The 19,393-nt window shown below is 33.6% G+C and overlaps 2 protein-coding genes across 4 annotated transcripts; both read right to left on the reverse strand.

The window, feature by feature from the left end:
• Positions 1-30: 30 nt before the first annotated feature.
• LOC116104942 (heterogeneous nuclear ribonucleoprotein Q-like) lies at positions 31-6,265 on the reverse strand. Of its 3 annotated transcripts, none has more exons than XM_031391369.1 (9): positions 6,069-6,265; positions 3,760-4,219; positions 3,565-3,681; positions 3,034-3,174; positions 2,685-2,858; positions 1,953-2,160; positions 1,694-1,869; positions 1,026-1,111; positions 31-510 (listed from the first exon to the last, which is right to left on the reverse strand). In XM_031391369.1, exons 2-9 carry the CDS (start codon positions 4,183-4,185, stop codon positions 375-377), a joined length of 1,464 nt encoding a protein of 487 aa, XP_031247229.1. In that variant the 5' UTR covers positions 4,186-4,219; positions 6,069-6,265; the 3' UTR covers positions 31-374. The 3 variants fall into 3 exon arrangements, with proteins under 3 accessions (XP_031247229.1, XP_031247228.1, XP_031247227.1); XM_031391368.1 differs by having other exon boundaries at positions 3,760-4,559; XM_031391367.1 differs by having other exon boundaries at positions 3,760-4,936.
• A 4,452-nt stretch (positions 6,266-10,717) lies between these two features.
• LOC116104951 lies at positions 10,718-16,028 on the reverse strand. The gene is made up of 5 exons (XM_031391376.1): positions 15,843-16,028; positions 15,698-15,747; positions 15,184-15,289; positions 15,022-15,080; positions 10,718-10,829 (listed from the first exon to the last, which is right to left on the reverse strand). The coding sequence occupies exons 1-5, from the start codon at positions 15,954-15,956 to the stop codon at positions 10,778-10,780; spliced, it is 381 nt and encodes a 126-aa protein (XP_031247236.1). The 5' UTR covers positions 15,957-16,028; the 3' UTR covers positions 10,718-10,777.
• Between the last annotated feature and the right edge of the window lie 3,365 nt (positions 16,029-19,393).

A 19,393-nucleotide genomic window follows, 5' to 3' on the forward strand; every position in this document is an offset into this window, starting at 1 on the left:
TAGCTTTGGTGATAAAAGGATTAAATAAGATGAAAAAATAATATGGGAATGAATTTGATATGTAGCAAGATAATTCGATGAGCAGTAGATCTTTCCGATTAGAAAAAATCTAAAGCATTGAAACTAATAGGAGACACAATCTGTTTTAGATAACAAAATCAATAAATTTAATTAACATTAACAACCAAAGGAGCGATTGGGTTTAACTTTGAACTGAACTGCTCAAAATCAAAATGCATTTAATTATAAACTCAGCAGCTCCCCGTACTGAAAGTATAGACTGATAAGCCCAATTCCAAAATGAAAGTTGATTGCAGGAGTGTTTCATTCATATCCTCTGTTTCTAGCTGCATGAAATGGTAATGCATTTAAAACTAATAGGGGTTATACCGGCTGCGTCCACGGCCACTGTCATGGCTGCGTCTTCCACCACTGGAGCTACTGCCAGCCCCACCCCTGCCACTTCTGGGCTGTGGTGGAGGAGTGTGTTGTTGCATTCCAGGCTGTTGCCTACATTAAAAAATACATGAAGTTACAACTTAGCCGTGTCAAACATGCCCAAGAACTGTACAAAGCTAAAAACTCCAAGCTCAAGGAAAAAAGTAATTAAATTTGCAAGCTACAAGTTTAAGAAAGTGCTGAGTTTATAAAAAATTTACAAGCAGAAATGTTAACTTGACATGGTTGTATTCGCTAGGGTAATATGAGGTTGCATCATGACCTAGGCATGTAACTCACAAGTTAAAAATTTAACTACAATATGAAAGGGTGATGGAAAATGACATTATCATGCTAGATATGATCTTGAGGATGAAAATAAAGAAAAGCAATAAATATAACTATTTCAAAAACTGCAGCTAAAGTCAGTGAGAGATGAGAGACAAAGTTTGGATGAGTAGTAATGAAAGATCAAGACTATCAGCCAAGTTACAAAGGATGAGGAGACAAGCATTTAACTCTTATATATGACCCAGCAAAAAACAAGGCCATGTGACAAAAAACAAGGAAAAGTCGGCAGATCTTACAAAACATATCCAATCCGTCCATCAGGCAATAGCATTGGCAACATTGCCATGCCAGCAGGAGTTACTCCCCTACCATATATCAATGGCTGCAAGATTATGGAAACTACATCAGCACATGAACCCAAACAAGAATGCTACAAGCAGAAGATAGCAGAAATCCCAGGTATATAGTATTTTCATCATAAGTTAATTATGACAAATCCAAATCAGAATTTTTTGCAAATATATTAATTTCATTAATTGCAATTTTCATTTCTTTTAAGAAGACTAACATGATGAACTATAGCAACAAATAAATACACCAAGTTTCACAGTTGTGTTTTTTTTTTCCCTTTAGCAGAGAAAAAAACATATGCAAAGTCATGATAACATAAAACACAAAGCAGGTTCATTGGGTTCATTAATTAAGAACCTAAACCAACAGCCTGTGACAGGATTTTGCTGGTATTAACAGATATAAACCCACTTCTACTATAAATCAGCTAAAACCAATAAAAAGTGAAGACCTTATATCCTTTGTCTTGCTATGAAATCAAATGCACTTAAAACTCTTAGAATCGCTCTACTAATTCAAAAGAACCCAAAGTATGAAAAGCTTAGACTACTTAATTGAGCGCGTGTATGGGTGTATTTGAAGCAGACAAGAGAAGGGAAAGATTTAACTTTACCGGTGCAAAGCCTGCAGGAGAATATCCTGCACCCACAGCATTATAGGCACCCCCAACCAAACCAAAACCCAGGTTAGGTGGGTAGCTTGGATGTAAAGCTGGCTTCTGCAAATTTGGTCCTCCAGAAGTCTTCTGATCTGCTTGTGGCTTTGCAAGAGAACACTCCAAAACTTGACCTTTTAAAATTAATCCAGCCAAAAACATCAAGAGCGATGGCAAGAAAATATAGCATACGAAATTGTGCAAAAGTAAAACTCACCATCAATTTCATATTTCTCAGTATTTTTCAATGCCTTCATGGCACTTGACCTTTCAGCAAAGTGCACAAAACCATATCTACTCTTTTCCTGACCAGCTTTCGCTGGTGGAAGAACCACTTTTGTAATCTTTCCATGACGTTCAAACAGCTCTTTTAGGCAATCCTGTGTTATATCTTTTGGCAAATTCTTTACATACAATGCCTTAACCTGTATCAAATGTACGAAGCAATGATTTGATAAACCTTTCAAGGCACACTAAAGCAAGCAAATGATAGCCAAAATGCTTCACATACAAGAGTTGTCATGTGGAGAAGGGTTACAAGATCAAGATTCATATACAACAAAATCTATAGGTAAATCATCAAACTCATCTATAATTGGACGTAAAATTATTTAAAATCTTAATTCTAAGAGTTATACTATATAACCCTTTCTTTTTTAAACATGCAAGTAATTGCCATTACTCTTGTAATAGGAATACTACATAGCGAGTGATAAAATCAAATAATGCAATGACCAACATATGGAGAAAGAGAAAAACAAAGGAGAAATGAAGGAATTATAAGCGCAAAATATGGGTGTTTTACATAAATTCAAGGTTTCCAATGTTGCAACAACACAAAAAAATGGGAGGATCATGAGAAAATCTAGTAATGATCAAATGATGTATAGCCACTAGTTTTATTATTCCACTGCCAAAAAAGAGGTCCAAGATAGAAGAATTTGAAGACCTGAGAAGCAGCAGAGGAATCTGCATTTCTAGGGTCAGCCCAGCTCACAGTTGGAGCATTATCATCAAGCTTAAATTTTGGGTTTGACATTTTCTGTCTTGAGTATTCTGCACATGCATGATTATAATACTCAATAAAAGCAAATCCACGATTCCGACTGGAATTCTGCGGGTCCTGTAAAGTAAAAGAACTTCAATCAATAGCACATACATGACATAAATTACAAACCATTACTATGAACAGAGTTAGAGCAAAAGCTTATAAATAAACAACAGCATAACACACAATGGTAATAAACTACATTAAAACATTAGCACAGACAAAATATAAAAGATTAAGACAAACATGCCTTCAACAACTCAATAGAAATGACTCCTGGCCCAATCTTTGTTACAACCTTCCTCATATCTTCCTCACCCCAATTTCTGGGAACATTACCAATGAACAATTTATGCTTCGCTTGAGCTGTTGAGCACTTTATCTTTTTCCCCTGCAAAAGAAGAAACAGGTTGTTAACAGGAAAGTCAGTACCACAAGACCTGGCAAATTTCCAGAAAATATTTCCTTAAATTGATTGAAAGTATATATATGAACAAGAAAGGTATCAATGATGCTATACCTACAAAGTTTCTATACAAAGTCTTGCATAAAAAGAGACATGACACAAAATAAATGAATGAAATAATATAAAAAGTCAACTTAATACATGCACAATATACAAGGTTGAATGACAAGGCAATACAAGAGTTATGCCATATCATTTTGTATACAAGACTATGTATATGTAAGACCACAGTAGCATAATAGTCCCATACTGAAAAGCCATGGCAAAAATGAACATGACAGTGAAAAGGCATAACTAGCAGTCTGCTTATATTACCTTAAATTCAGAAGTATTTAGCTCCTCAATGGCCTTAGAAGCCAACTCTTTAGTTCTGAAGGTCACAAAAGCATATCCCTTCGCCTCACCTGAATCTTTACCCCTCATTATCCGAACCTGTAAAAAGAATATGACATTGATCAACCTAAACATAGAGCACAACAGACAGATTTTGAAATCATCCATTGATCTTACCTCTGTGACTTCTCCTATAGATTCACAAAAGCCCCTCAATTCCTCCTCAGAAGCATCATAAGGAATGCCACCAAGATAGACCTCAGATCCATGCGGAGGAAGTGAAAGAAGCTCAGCCTGCTTCTTTTTCTCGTCTTCATTGTCTGCCTCTGCAACATCCATCTCCTCTCTAGCTCCATCATCAACCTCCTCATTTTCTTCCTCTTCTTCCACCTCCTCTTCCACCTCTTCTTCTACCTCCACTTCCTCCTCCACCTCCTCCTCCACCTCTTCATATTCAACCTCTTCCTCCACTACCTCCTCAGGATCATTATCTCCATCAAGGTCTACTTGCTCTTCAGGTTCTATATGCTTTTCAGACTCAGTAAGATTTTCAGGTCCATCTGGATTATGATCTTCTGCAGTGCTTGCCCTTGTCCTTGGCATATTATGTATCTAATAAAGCAAGCTTGCAAGGCAACTGTGAAGAAATCACAGAAGCCAGAAGCATTCAAAGGAGAAAGAATACATATATGGAAAGGTGGAAACAAAATGAGAGGCCAAATGGAGTTGCAGAGTAAGATTTTTGATAGAATTTGTGCCATAAGATTTGGCTCCAAGGAGTTGCAATGTGAATGATTCTCAGATTAGGGATCAAAATAAAGTAAAAATATTCAAAGAGAGACAAATCAGATTCCGAATGATAATCAAGAGGATGATGATGCTCAACAGGTGAAAAAACAATGAACCAATGAATCCCTCGATAATTAAGATAATGGATATGAAAGTTGCCCAAAAACAATGGCCAATTAATTGTTTAACTATATATTGGAAAATGCGTTTGACACAAGAAAAAAACAAAACAAGATATGAGACATGAGAAAATAATCTGCCTGAGGTGGAATTATAAATAAGTGATTTCAATGCAGTAAAAAAAATACAAGGGAACAGCAAAGTAAAATGACAAAAAGCCTCCAGTTCCTAATCTATAATTTATATGCAATCAAAATCACAGGTTGAAAGATGGCAGCATAAAAGTTAGGCTATTTGTACAAGCTTTTCCCTACCAAAAGAAAAAAAATTCAGTTCCATATTATATCCGCTAAACACAAATCTGAATTTGCAATATAATTTTTTACAGCAATTCTAAACTGTACGTAGAATCTTCTATTCCTATCAAAGTTGCATGAATTCAGGCCTGCATTCCAATATAACATAAAGCATAAATTCTTCCCTCTCAGCAATTCCAAAAAGTAAAAGGAAAAAAGTACATCACTCATGAACATGAAAGCATATGCTGGGAATACCATAACACATTATTGAAATTGAAATTTGTTACAAATACACAATTTCTGAATCCGGTCTATATGTATTAGCATCAATTTAATAATCATTAAAGTTAATATGTAGTACGTCCACAAAGCTAATTTAGCCGATTTGAAACAATAATGTAGCATCAAATATCAGGGCACAATCTTAAGGAAACTCTCATTAACTTGAAAACTAAACTCTTATCTTACTTTACCAGCCATACCCATTTGATACTTTTTCAAAGACATCTTGATCATGATCATTTCCTTTATTATACAACACCACACTAAGACAAATTATAGTTCAGTCATTATAATACATGCTACAACCCAGGCCAAGAATAAACAAGTTGACCAATCAAAATCAAAATGCCCCATTACTTAGCTCTAGTAAGAAAATATGTACTTTACAAATCCTCACAAAAAAGCACCTAAAGTAGCATTTACTCAGTTACTTTTCAATATCCATCTCGATTCATACCCATTTCCTATATTGCACAAGACCATAATACACACATTGTTAACTCCTGAAAAAACCTAAATCCAAGGTGGAGCATATACACATCCAACACAAGTAATTGACAAAGGTCCCATTGGCTAGCTTTTATGAACAAAACTAGTAATTTCAGCACCTACCAAGAAGGTAATTCCTCCAACAAAAAGTGACTAGAACTTCTTGTAATTGCTTCAATAACCAACACAAATTTCATTCCAATTTGTTCCTTGTTTCGATATGCTGAAGCAAAACCACTACTAACAATAACTAACCTCAACATTTTAAATCATTTTGGCTCCAAATTTCGAAAGTGAAGAACAACAGAAACCCAGATCTATCTAGGAAACTAGAGCCCATTACACAGCGAAATCACACAAACTAAACTCATAAATCATCTCTACTCCAGTCAATTTGAATTAAACAAACAAAAATGAGTAAAACATTTCAAAAAACGATATTTATTTATATTACATTCATCAAAAGAAGATAAAAAATACAAATGTAAGCGAAGAAAGAGAAAGTACCGGGTCGAAGAAGACAGCAGAACCCTAGCAGAGAAAGCGTTGGACTGGGTGGTGGTTTTGACAAAACCCTAACCCTAAAAGAGAAGTATTAGTAGATTAATTTGATTTTTGTTTTTAATTTTCGCGGGTCTTGAATTTGGTTCCCGGTCGAAAGAATTCCAGAGCTTTTGCCCTAGTTTATACTGTAGACAAATAACTCAAGTTGTAAGGAGGTAAATGACACAGACCTCCACTAAGGTTTCACATTTCACATGCGCATACAAAAACACGAGCAACATTTTTCTAACTTCAGATAAGGCTCTCTGCACCCCTTTAAAATAAGAAAATGACAAGTTACCCCCTATAATTAGCCCTTACTATAAATTTTTGGTGTTAAAATTAATTAAGAGAAAGGAAAAAAAAGACCTTATATTTTAAAAATAATACATATTTAAGATTTAATACTATTTTTAAAATGAATTACATTATTTCAAAGGTGTCCGATGATCTCTTATTGTGGAAACACCCATTATTGGATCAACTGAACCATGACCTTTTCTTTTTAAAAATAAAAATTATAACTTGACGTTGTCGATAAAAAGTGTAAGTGACTAATTAAGGGGGGATAAGTTGTTAGTTTTGTATGTTGGAGGGGTATAAAGAAATAACCCTAACGAAGCCCTAATGGAAGTTAAAAGAGTTGGGTGTTTGTATTAACCTAATAATCTTTTCTAGGCACCTACAAAATGTTTAAACTTCGGGGGAGATCTGTTAATTTGTTTCATTATAAATTAATTCTAATGTTATTAGAAAAATAGGGAGATTAAAACATTTTCACCCCTGAGGTTTGAGTTATGTAATAATTCACTAGATTTTAACATTATTTAGTTAAATTTAAAATTGATAATGGATTTATTTAAGAATTTGTAAAAAAAAAAAAAGTAAATATTTTTTAATATTTTACAAATAACTAGATAAAATATTCTATTATCATCTTCAAACACACAAATCAAACACGACATTTTCTAATTTAATAAAAACACTATATAGCAAGTTCAAACAAGAAACTAAGAAGTGATAATTTATGGTATTACAGTCTTTTAAGTGAAAAAAAAAAAAAATTGGTTGGATTTGTGATTTTTCGAATCTTTTAAGTGTTCCACTTTACTCAAACCTCATGGATGAAAATGTTCGGTCTCTCCAAGGGTGGATTTGGGTAATGAAAATTTCCCTTTTTGGGTGAAACAAGGAGCATAAGCCTACAACAGACAGAACAAAGCATGGTTTTAAAACCCAACTGATTAAACCGGTTCAACCTGGACCCGGGACCTTCATCGAGCCAAGTTATCAATTTTACTATTCATCTCAAACCTTAAAAATTAGGACGACAATCGGTGAATAATTAGTGGCTAGTATATTGGGGCTTTTGAAGAGGAATGGCCGGTGAGTGGAAAAGTTAGAGGTGTGCAAAAGAACCAAGCAGAATCGGAACCGAAACCGGAACCGACAAGTACCTAGGGTTCCGGTTTTAAAAAATCGAAACCAATACTGTGTTGTTCCAATTCTAGTTCTGATTCCACCACTACAGGAATCGGAACCATAATTGGAACTGGGAATCGAAATCGAGACTAAATTGTAGTTTTTGTGAACTTTTGGGGGTTTATTTGTGATTTTTAGAGGGTGTATTTGTCATTTTTGTGAATAGTAGGGGTAATCATGATTTTCTTAGGTACCCAGAACCAAAAACTATGTTTTGGGTTTCGGTTACAGGCTTGTAGGAAACAGAACTGGCCAACTCTAGTTCTGGTTCCAAATCCCAAGAACCAACCGGTTCTAGTTCCATGGGATTTAGGCAGGTACTTGGACTTGCTCACCCCTAGGAAAGTTGGTGAAGGAGTTGATTTTCAGTGAGTGAAACAATCGAAAATCCCAAAAATAAATCGACAACAATAACGATTGGCAAGGCGAATGGAGGTGAGGTGAGATGGGTTTTGGTTAGAAGGCTAAGGAGAAAGCTTTCGTGGTGATGGGGTGTGTTTTCGAAGCCATAAACATGCCCTATTTAGCCTGGGTTGTCAATGTCGGTAGTGTAATTTGTAGTGTTTTTGCAAGATTTCAAACCTGTAGGGACTTATGGAACTTTTAGTGGTGTTTTTACTAAATTTCAAACTTTTTACATGCTGACATCACTAGTTTGACTCATCGATTAAACCAATTCAACCGGTCAACCCAAGACCCAACCACTTTGTTGGGTTTCACTCAGGGTCGGGTTTTAAAACCTTGGAACAAATAAGAGTTTAAGAAGACACAACTCTAGGTTCCACTCGAAGAGAAAAATCTTTACATCATAAGCAAAAGAAGAAGGAGGAAAGTAAAAAATATGGGAGTCCTAAAAAAGGGTCATGACCAAGGTTTCGCTAACAGGTCAACAATCAAATTCCTTTCTTGGTAGTCATGTCTAAATGAGGTTAGATCAAGCTAGCCTTTTGATTAGGGATGGACATAATACCTGTCCCGACCCGCCCCGAATGGGGCAAAGTTTCCTCGAATTATTCGAGGTTTGGGTTGAGCCCAGGCTAAAAATCGGTCCCCAAATTCGGGGAGACGATTGGTCTTGGCCCGACCTGTCCCTGCCCTGAATTCCTCAACTCGGTCTGTACAATATATATATATATATAGAGAGAGAGAGAGAGAGAGAGAGAGAGAGAGAGAGAGAGAGAGAGAGAGTAAGGTTTATTTTTAACCATTTAATCTTATATTAATTTTAATAGTTAAAAATCAATCAGTGAAGCCATAAGTTATAAAAGAACAAATTATAATTGTGTGAGTATTTTATGAAACCATATACAAATAGGTGATAAATAAAACTAAATTAAATATAATAAATTATTATAAATACTTGTAATACATAATAAATATGTTCTATATGTATAATATATCATTTGATATATATATATATATAATGTATCATTTGATATTTTGATTAATTATAATAAATCAATAAATTATTATAATTTTTTTTTTTTTTGTTTCTCATTGAATCATTATTTCAATTCTATTACCTAATTGCCCTTGTTATATTATGGTAGCTATTTATTTAGAATTTATTATAATATATTATATATTATACATTACATATAATATGTTATTATCGTAATCATAATATCATATATTTATATGTTAATACTTGTTACTTAATATATAATAATATATAATATTATACCATTAATATATAATATATTTACATATACGTATAATGTATCATAATTATATTTTTATGTTTTGATTCATTATAATTTTTTTAATCACTAATTTTTTTAAAAAAATTATAATGCAAAACCCCAAACAGGGATTTCGAGGATTCCCTGAATTTTCCGTTTGGGGGATCGAGCCTAATTCCTGGATTCTCCAAATTCTCTGTTCGGGCTATGGGTCGAGACCGGGGAATCTCTTTGAGCTTTCAGGCCGGGGTCGGAGAGAGGGGTCCTCAGCCCGTGCCTATCCCTATTTTTGATGAGTTCTAAATTTATTTGAGTTGAATTGTCCTTCATTCTCCAAAAACTAAACAAATGAAAAAAGGAAAAGAAATATTATGTATAATTAAAATAAAAATTACTTTATAACATTGCTTAGAGATTAGAAAATCGAAGTGACTTTTAAGGTATGATCAGTATCCTTGACTTTTAAATATAATTTTTGTTTTGACCAATTTAGCTTTAATTTAAATGATTAGAAATAGTATTATAGTTTTTGTATATTTTATATTTTTGTTTAAATTTGTAACATTTAATCTTACATAAACCTAAGCCCTAAATTTTCAATATCTAATCCCCATTTTTCATAATTATTGAAACCTTTTTTGTTTTATTTTAAATATTTGTTTGTTTGAACTAAAACTAAGGATAGATCTTAATCTAAAAAGAGGAAATAAGTTGAAATTATGAGTAGGGAAAAAAATGTAGAGAAAAAACCTAAATAAGTTTGAGATTGAAAAAAATGGTGTAAAACAAAAAATCTAATTAAGTTTGAAATTAATGAAAATAAACCTAATTAAATTTAAAGGACATAAATAGTAAAAGTCACTTCCCTTCTTATATATTATAATAAAACGATCTTATTTTTGAAGTTATCTTCAAGTAGTTTCATGATCGAGGCTACCTCATTTTAAAATTTTAATCCGAAGTTTTAAAGAAAACCCACATATATATATATATATATGAGATTTGCACAACGATCCTTCACTTTCTTTTTTCCAAGAACCGTTACTGCAATTCTTAAACGAACAGCATTTTAAAAACCTCCTTAAGTAAGCAAAGTTTAGTAACACTTCACATCTTAAAGATGGTATTTGCAATTTGTTCTTGGTTAATTACATAACCTCCCTTGAGATTTGAAAATTTATAGAAAACCTCCATAGTTTTAAAACTAATTCTAAAAGCCCATTTTAAATTATGATGACTCCCTTATTACTAGCACATATATAGGTTAGAGACTGTTCAAATCCATTATAAAGAAAGTAAGAGCATTCATAGTTGAGCTTCTGAAAATTAAAATACTTTCCTGTCCTGTCCTATACACGAATAAATAGAGATGCAATTGTTTTACACACTCAAACCAACATTTGAAAACATAGTTGCTTTCCACTTCTTTTAAATTTTTTTCTTACCGTGAAGGAACAAATTAGGCCATAAATCTATTCAGTACAATGTTTTCATGCCAGCCCACATATTTTAGTAGTCGAACGAACCCCTGATACCCTCAAGGCCTTCTCCCAGTGACACTCTGCAAGTCAATGAGATAAGTGGATGATAATAATTGAACTCATATCTTTTCAAAAAATCATAACTATACTACATTAAACTAATCTTTGACATGACAGAGAGTGGCTCCGTGCACATACAAAGTTTCTTTTCTGATTTTTCTAGTTTTCCAATAAACCATATTATTCTTCCAGGATAACTAAAAAGTCCTATTGAGAAATAATCCACCTTGTGTTTAACATGCTAAATAATCCACCTATGATGATGCGTATTTTCACACCAAAGAAATGTACACAAGCCTTCAAAGAAGTTTGCACAAAGGGTCTATGGGAGACCGAGAAAATATGATACTGAACCCGTAGGTTAATGGAAGAAATATGTAAATTAAATGAAGTATGAAGCAGTAAATTAAAGAGTAGACAAAAGCAATTTTTAAAGTGGTTCGGATGCAAAGTGCAATTCCTACGTCCACTATTGATGTGTTTACAACAAAAGATATTTGATTCTAAAGAGAGAGACTCTATAACTCTTGAAAATAAAAGTCTGAATCCTTGATTCGGGGTGGGAACCCCCTATTTATAGTGTCTCGAGGGTGATCTTTGGTGCGAAGTAATCCACATGCAGCTTGACATGGGCACTACATCAGTTAGCCTATAGGTGAAGTAATCCACGTACGATTTGACACGTAGCTTGGAGGACAACTTGCAGCCTTAACAGTGAAGAGCTTCAAATGAGGATTGACATGTGACATGATGATAATGCACCTTGAATCTTAACCCTGAAGCAATCCTTAATAGACTTACAAGTGAAGTAATTCTTTCATGGTTTGACGCACAAGCTGAAGAGTTTCAATACGTAACGTGAATCCATTCTTTGTGAATTTACTGTCCAACAATAGTCCCTCAGTTTTTGAAGTTCAAGTTCGGACTTCAAAAACTCATGCATTTTGCTTGGATGGTTGTTGCACCATGAGTAGCTTTGTTGAGGACATCTCCTTAATGATTTACTTTGGTCTCAGCGAACTTCATCCATTCTTGCGATCTTAACCCTACTCGGACACATAGTTTTTAATCTTTGCTCACATGTGTTGCTTTTGCCTTTCCTATGCGTGTGCTTGCACGCATGGTTTTTGGCTTTTGCATGCACGTGGCATCAATTTTTTACTCGCGTGTGTTGTAAATCCACACAGAATGAATTCACGTCACGTGTTGAAACTCTCCAACTTGTGTGTCAAACTGATAGGAACCCACTCCGATAACTCAACAATTTGGGTTGGGCCATGGGTCTTTCATCGGCTTAGGTAGAACTCTCATTGGAAAACTGGCTAGCCAAGGGAAGGTGCCCAAGCCTTTATAACTCACATGCCCACCCTTTTCCCTTTCAAAGTGGGATCCTAACATTCCCCCACGCTTCGAGACCCAACGCCCTCGTTGGTCTTCTTTCCAAAGAGCGCCCGCCCTCATCAGGCTTTACTGCCCTCCCTTTGGGTCTTACTTTGCCTAGAAGCCTATCAATAACTCTCCTTCTCGACCCCTCGTGGGGGCCCACTGGGCCCTATTGCGTGGGCTCCACGTCAGCCTCTTAACCCCTTGGGTGACTTTGCGGATCCCCTTTCCTTGGGGTAACAGCCTAGGCCCAAAGTCAACCTGTCACGCGTGCGCATAATCATACTCTAATACCAATTGATAGGAACCTACTCCAATAACTCAATAATTTGGGCTGGGCCATGAGTCTTTCATGGGCTTGGGTAGAACTCTTCTTGGAAAACCAACTTGCCAAGGGAGGGTGCCCAAGCCTTTATAACCCACATGCCCACCCTTTTCCCTTTCAATGTGGGATCCTAACACAAACCATGAAAGAGTTACTTCACTTATAAGTCGACCAAGGATTGCTTCAAAGGTAAGATTCAAAATGCATTATCACCATGCCACATGTCAGTCTGCATGTGAAGTTCTTCACCCTTTAAGACTGCAAGTTGTTCTCCAAGCTACGTGTCAACTCGCATATGGACTACTTCACCTAAAAGTTAATTGATGCAGTGACACATGTCAAACTGCATGTGAAGTTCTTCACCCTTTAAAGCTGTAAGTTGTTCTCCAAACTACGTGTTAACTCGCATATTAACTATTTCACCTCTAAACTAATTGATGCAATGACACATATCAAGCTGCATGTGGATTACTTCACACCAAAGATCACCCTCAGAATACTATAAATAGGGGATTCCCATGCCAAATCAAGGATCCAAGCTCTCAATTTCTCAAAAGTTATAGAGCAACTTTTTCTCTTTAGAATCAAATATATTTTGTTGTAAACACATCAATAAGATAACAGTGGACATAAGAGTTGCACTTTGCACCCGAACTACTTTAAAAATTGCTCTTGTTTACTCTATTATTTATTGTTTCATATTTCATTCACTTTACATGTTTCTTCCATTAATCTATAGATTCAGCATTATATTTTCTCTGTCTCCTATAGACCCTTTGCGCAAACTTCTTTGAAGGCTTGCGTACATCTCATTGGTGTGAAAAATCGCATCAACAATGCTGAAAAACTACACTAAGTGCAAAGAAGACAATCTCACTGATGTTTTTACATGATTAAGCAACTCTTAATTACAAAGTCAGAAACAGAAGAAAATGAACACAATGCTATATTTAAACAATTAAATTATACTATAATGATCAAAATTAGTGGCTTATCTTAGGGGTTCTTAAATGGGCAGCTCACTATGATAGATTAGAGCAAGCTTATAGATTAAGATCACATACTTGTCACTCTACTAAATTCAGAAAATTTACTAATCTAATAGTGCAGTGCCAATCATTAAGAGTGAATATGCAATTCAGTGAAGATCACCATCCAATATATATAGTGTTTTTTAACTTTTATGTAGACTATAAGGGGAGCATCAAGTTGCACCACTCTGCAAATAACTAGACCATGTTGCTAAATTAGAAGTTAATAAACAATACACGCACAATGTTCCCTTCCAATGTTCTAGTTTACAATTTGCCTGACCACTACATGCTTCAAAAGGCACAAACTTAGACACATGATACAAGGCACAACCTGTCTCAAAAACCACCAAGAACAAGACACAAACACAACAGCATCATGGTCCATTACAGTTCACCTTCCATCGCAAAAAAAAACCTTAGTACTCTACAATAAAATTCACCAAAGTAATTAGATTGGTAAAACATTTCAACTATTATATTGGAGTTCTTTATTTTTTATTTTTTTCCATTTTTAGTCGCTGTATGAGAAAAGGAACAAAGGAATCTCATCCCAATATTATAACAATACAACAAACCTATTTTCTTATAATGCATCCTCCACAAGTCTCACAAATGCATGCCATAAAATATGATGCTTCATAATTTAGATATTTATTATTTTTAACGCAAATTTCATACACAATTATGTAGAGTTTCACACACATTTACGCATGTCTTCAACTTCTTTCTCACATGAACAAAGCTATCCTTCAAGAAAAGTATTCTAACTACTTAGCAGCCTGAGAAAGCTATAAACCAAGATTTATAATAATATCCACATTCTACTTAGAATAAAGACAAACAACCATTGAGATACAGAAATTTATAGTTTACAGTTAGTATTATGTAACAAGAAAGCTCTTTCTAAAGAAATTGACAGAAGACAGGTTAGTGGTTAAACCTATACCATCAATTAGGCCCAGGTGTCTGACGGTAAATAAAAAACAACACAAGAAATATAGAAAGCAAACCCGGATTTCATAGTCATAATACTCAGTACAGTAATACCCAGAAAAGAAAAATGATTTCTCCAAAATAAAAGTTATGGAATTTTCAAAATATCTACTAACTAGAAGTCCATTCACTTGTTATCTACCTATATGCTTTACTAAAATGAACTATTTCAATACAATCTTACTAGAAAGACCATATATCAAAACCCATGGACATAAAATCATTTGTGGATTATCCACATCACCTATATCCTTGCAAAAATGCAAGAGCATAGGAAGGAAGCAAGAAAAACATCCAATTTTCAATTAAACAAAAAAAGCTTCATTTCCCATTCATTATCACTAGATACAATCAAGTGAAAACTTCTACTTACGGCCTTTATAATCAAGTTGCATGACAAAATAACGTACAGAAATTAATAAGCATACATTAAGAGAGAGTATATACATGAAACTGAAAGGATATTGCTGAACTTACTTATGCATACAATATTTGTATTCTTGGCCCCTAACAAAATCTTTTTCTCCTTCTTCAAGCTGCAGTTACAAACAATGACATAAATATAAATTATAGCCCCAAAAAATGAAGAGATAATAAAATGGAAGTCAGAAAAGGAAAACTTGAAATGAACCATCTTACAGGATCACTCTCATAAATGAGCTCATAACAAGTAGGGGAAAGGCATCGCAACGCACAGTTCTCCTTTGCAATCATCGAAGACTTGCATTTCGGACCCCATAATCCACTATCCCATCAAAAAGCACAACATTACACCAAAAAAAAAAACATTTTGTCAATCGATAATTTTACAGATTAAGCATACCTTATTGTTGCCTTCTAATTGAAGATAGAAGACACAACTATACAACAAAGATTTTAAAACACTATGCCATCCTCTAAAATTTTATAATTACGAATAAATAGCGAATATTATAGTACACATTATTACATAAATTACAGACCTAAAGAACCTGTATACAAATCAAACAAAATAAAAAGAAATTTAAATTCACAATTGGAAGAAAAGAAAAATTAGAGACCAAATAACAAATATAATTAAAAAAATTTATTCTTTGCTTTCAAAAAATTGCAAATCCAGATTAATAAATTATAATAATATCATTCAATTTTTTTGGAATGGAAATAAGCGTACCTCTCTATATTAGCATAGCATTCGAGCTTCTTCTGTCTGATCTCACTGTCCTTTTATAATTATTTCACAGGAATTGCCAAAGAAAATTAATAAAATAGAATAAAATAGGATAAGTAAATAAAGGGAAACAAGGAGAATGAGTTACAGTTATTGGGCGAATAGATTTGGCTTCAACTGGAGAGCGAGAAAGAAGAGTAGATGCCACGAGAAGGAAGATGATGAATACGCAATTTACACAAGCCTTGCCCTCGTAACTCATCTTCGATCTGAGTTTCAAAGAAGAAGGAGATGTCGTGGCAGCATTACTGTGTCTGTGTTAAATACAATTGGGCTGAGATGAAACTGGCCCATCGTAAATCTCTTTTAACCATTTTTAATCTTAATATACATAGTATATATACTTAACTCTTCCTATTTAAACTTTTGTGAGGTATCAGTGGATTCATTATCATTGGATCCAAATGATAGTTTTCATATGAATCTAACGGTATTTAAGTAGATTTTGTGGACGGTGAAAATTCGGGGGGGACAACCTGGTAAACTTGTACAATAGACAACCTGGTAAACTTGTACAAATAACACAAAAGTGGAAACGTGTAGGCTAGATAGACATCGGTGTAGTGTCTGTTATAGATACTCTGACGCTCAAGCCAACGAGATTGAAAGAGAGCTAAAGGCAAAGTACCAAATTAATAAGGCAGTTCTTGGGAGTAAGAACTTAGGAGTAAGTAGGTGTTATGGGTGATTTTTGAATGAATAATGAGAGAATTTGTCCCTGTTTATATAGTAAACCCAAAAGATTCAAATCCCAGTACTTAGAGTCTTGTTAGGTAAATGAGTCGTTCTTAGGAAAGAGATAAGATCTTTTTATCTTATTGGGTTAAGCTTAACATTAATTATTGTAATCCATGATGGTAGAAACAGAATAAGATATTGCTTCCTACTTTGAACTATTATAGGCTAGTGGGCTTGACCCAACTTAGTTTAACTTGCAAGATAACCTAACTCGTAGAGAAAACAATTTACAAGATGGATTTGAGCGTAAGCTCAATCGGAATTAGACTAAGACCTTCGATTCTCATCTATATGTCTTGTATGTTGGGGCTCGTCGGGCCTAACACAATTTTTAACCCATACAGTACGTCTTTATTAGCGAATCACTGATATATTGTAGTATATATATAATTCTTTAAAAATACATTGATAATTCATCTAATTATGTAGAATTAATACCCTCCTCAGCCCTAAAACCAGTGAAATTACTATCTACCGGCCGCACAAAGTACAGAAACTATCAAGTTAGACAGATCTTATATTTTATTGAATAGTGTTATTTAAGCCCCATTCTCTAAACTCTTTTTAAACCCCATTAATTAAATTTTCATAAATAAAAGTATATTATCAGTTGAAATTATCAAAATATCCCCACTATCCATAATTACTAACCATTTTTATTTAACGATGATAGAATGATTTTAATTAGAGCAAAAGTATATAATTCTCTCAAGCTTTTTAATATGTATGAAAATTGCTTAACATAAAAAGACTGTAGATGTAGCTTTTCTTTTTAATAACCTTATTATTAGCATTGATGGATGATGATTTATATAAAAACAATTTTCATATTTTACCTTTAATTGGATTGATATTATGTAAATAATGTTATGTTTGCAATTGAATCATACAACCAAACGTATAACTAAATAAAAAAACATAAGATAGAATAACCATTTTAAGAAAAGATGATACAAGAGCATTTTCCGTAATAAATATAAAATATCTAGAAATTAATGCTTTCAACTAATTTTATTTATAATGGGGTTTACAAAAAGTTTGGATAAAACTTGACGAGAGTGTTGTAATTTTAACATCATCAAAAATGTTTCTAAACCCCGAATTTAATAAATTATATTCTAAAATTAACCTTATCTTATTCCTCTACTATTATCTTTAATCAGTCATGGTTATACACATCCATCCACTAACAAATTTTTATTTTGATTTGGCACAATGTTTTGGTTATAATAATATATATGAGAGGTAAGTATAAGAATGAAAGAAGATAAGGATATATTTGGAAAAAAAGTTTTTACTAAAAGAATTTTAATTAATATAGATTTTAAAAAGAGCATTAGAAGGGCTCAAATAATTGTGCCTATTAAACATGGATTATCGTATCAGGTTTCTTTAGTTTGGCCTTCATGAATTTTGCCTCAGGCAATTACAAATTGACCCATAAGTTATATTCTATACTTGACTATTGTTCAGTTATAATTGTATTTGGAAGATATATATATTTGTAATTTTGTTTATTTTTTAATTTATTTAAACTAAAAAAAAAAAAAAATTCCTTTACAAAAACCATATATTTACATATTTGCAATTTATTTCAATTTTTTAAACAGTATAAAACTAACAAAATTTTAAATTTTAAACAATACAAGAAAAAAATTAGAAAACATCCTTAGTAAAAAGAAAATACAAATCAGTTAGAAAATTAAGGGTGCGTTTGATTCAATATTTCTACCCATATTCCTCAAATATTGTTTGGCACATTATTTTAGAAATATTAGTTTATTTTTTAAATTACTTTTAGACCCCTTAAATTTATTAATTTCATTAAATACCCCCAAAAAAAGTTTAAAAATTAGCAAAAACATCCCCACCCACTCATACTTACCAAATTCCGACAACCACTGTCGATGGTAGCCAGAATCTATCACATCGACTTACACCACAACGAAACTAGTAGATTATTCACCAATTTGACTTTTTTTTGGCCAAATCCACAGTGAATCTGACCAAAAAAAAGCTAAATCTGGCTGTTAGCAACGACCAAAGAAATGGTCGTCGTTGATGATCAACAACGACCATATCTTTAGCCGTCGCTGACGATCAAAGATGGACCTTTGCGGCCGTCGACAGCCAAAGATGGACCTTTACAACCGTCAACGGCCATATTTGACCATAGATCTGGCCTTTTCCAACAAGATCCGTGGTGGATCTGGCCGAAAAAGGCCAGGTTGACATGTTACGACACAAATCGGATCGATCTATGTCGTAACGCAATTTTCCAGCCAAAATCTGACCGGAATCTAACACTACAGGTGGTGAAAGTGTTCTTGTCATTTTATATATTAGGACGTTTAATTAAATTAGTAAACCTAAGGGTTTTTTTATAAATTTTTAAATTTTACCTCGTAATACTCCTCTATTCAACTATCCAATATTATTCCCAAAATCCTATCCAAAATAATAAACCAAACGCACCCTAAGACTTTGTCTCCACGTAAAAAATGTCTATTTTGCCCTTGTTTATCTCAAATTTAACTTAAAAATAACAACAGATTCCTTTGCAGCTTTCTCACATTGTGACATCCAAAGCCTTGTTTGTTTTTTAAACTTATAAACAGAGGGATAATTAGCTGTTAATAAAACCTAAGGAAACAATGTGTCCCCTGGAGAAGATATAAACAGCAGGCTTGGCTCCTTCAATGAAAACTATTTCAAGTCAATAAATAAGTAACTATCAATCTCATAAGCAACACTCAAATCCAAAGAATTCTCACCATTGTAATATTTCACAAGGCAANTATCAGTTGAAATTATCAAAATATCCCCACTATCCATAATTACTAACCATTTTTATTTAACGATGATAGAATGATTTTAATTAGAGCAAAAGTATATAATTCT

This window comes from Pistacia vera, unplaced genomic scaffold (genome assembly GCF_008641045.1).
Source record: "Pistacia vera cultivar Batoury unplaced genomic scaffold, PisVer_v2 Contig489, whole genome shotgun sequence".
Classification (NCBI taxonomy): domain Eukaryota; kingdom Viridiplantae; phylum Streptophyta; class Magnoliopsida; order Sapindales; family Anacardiaceae; genus Pistacia; species Pistacia vera.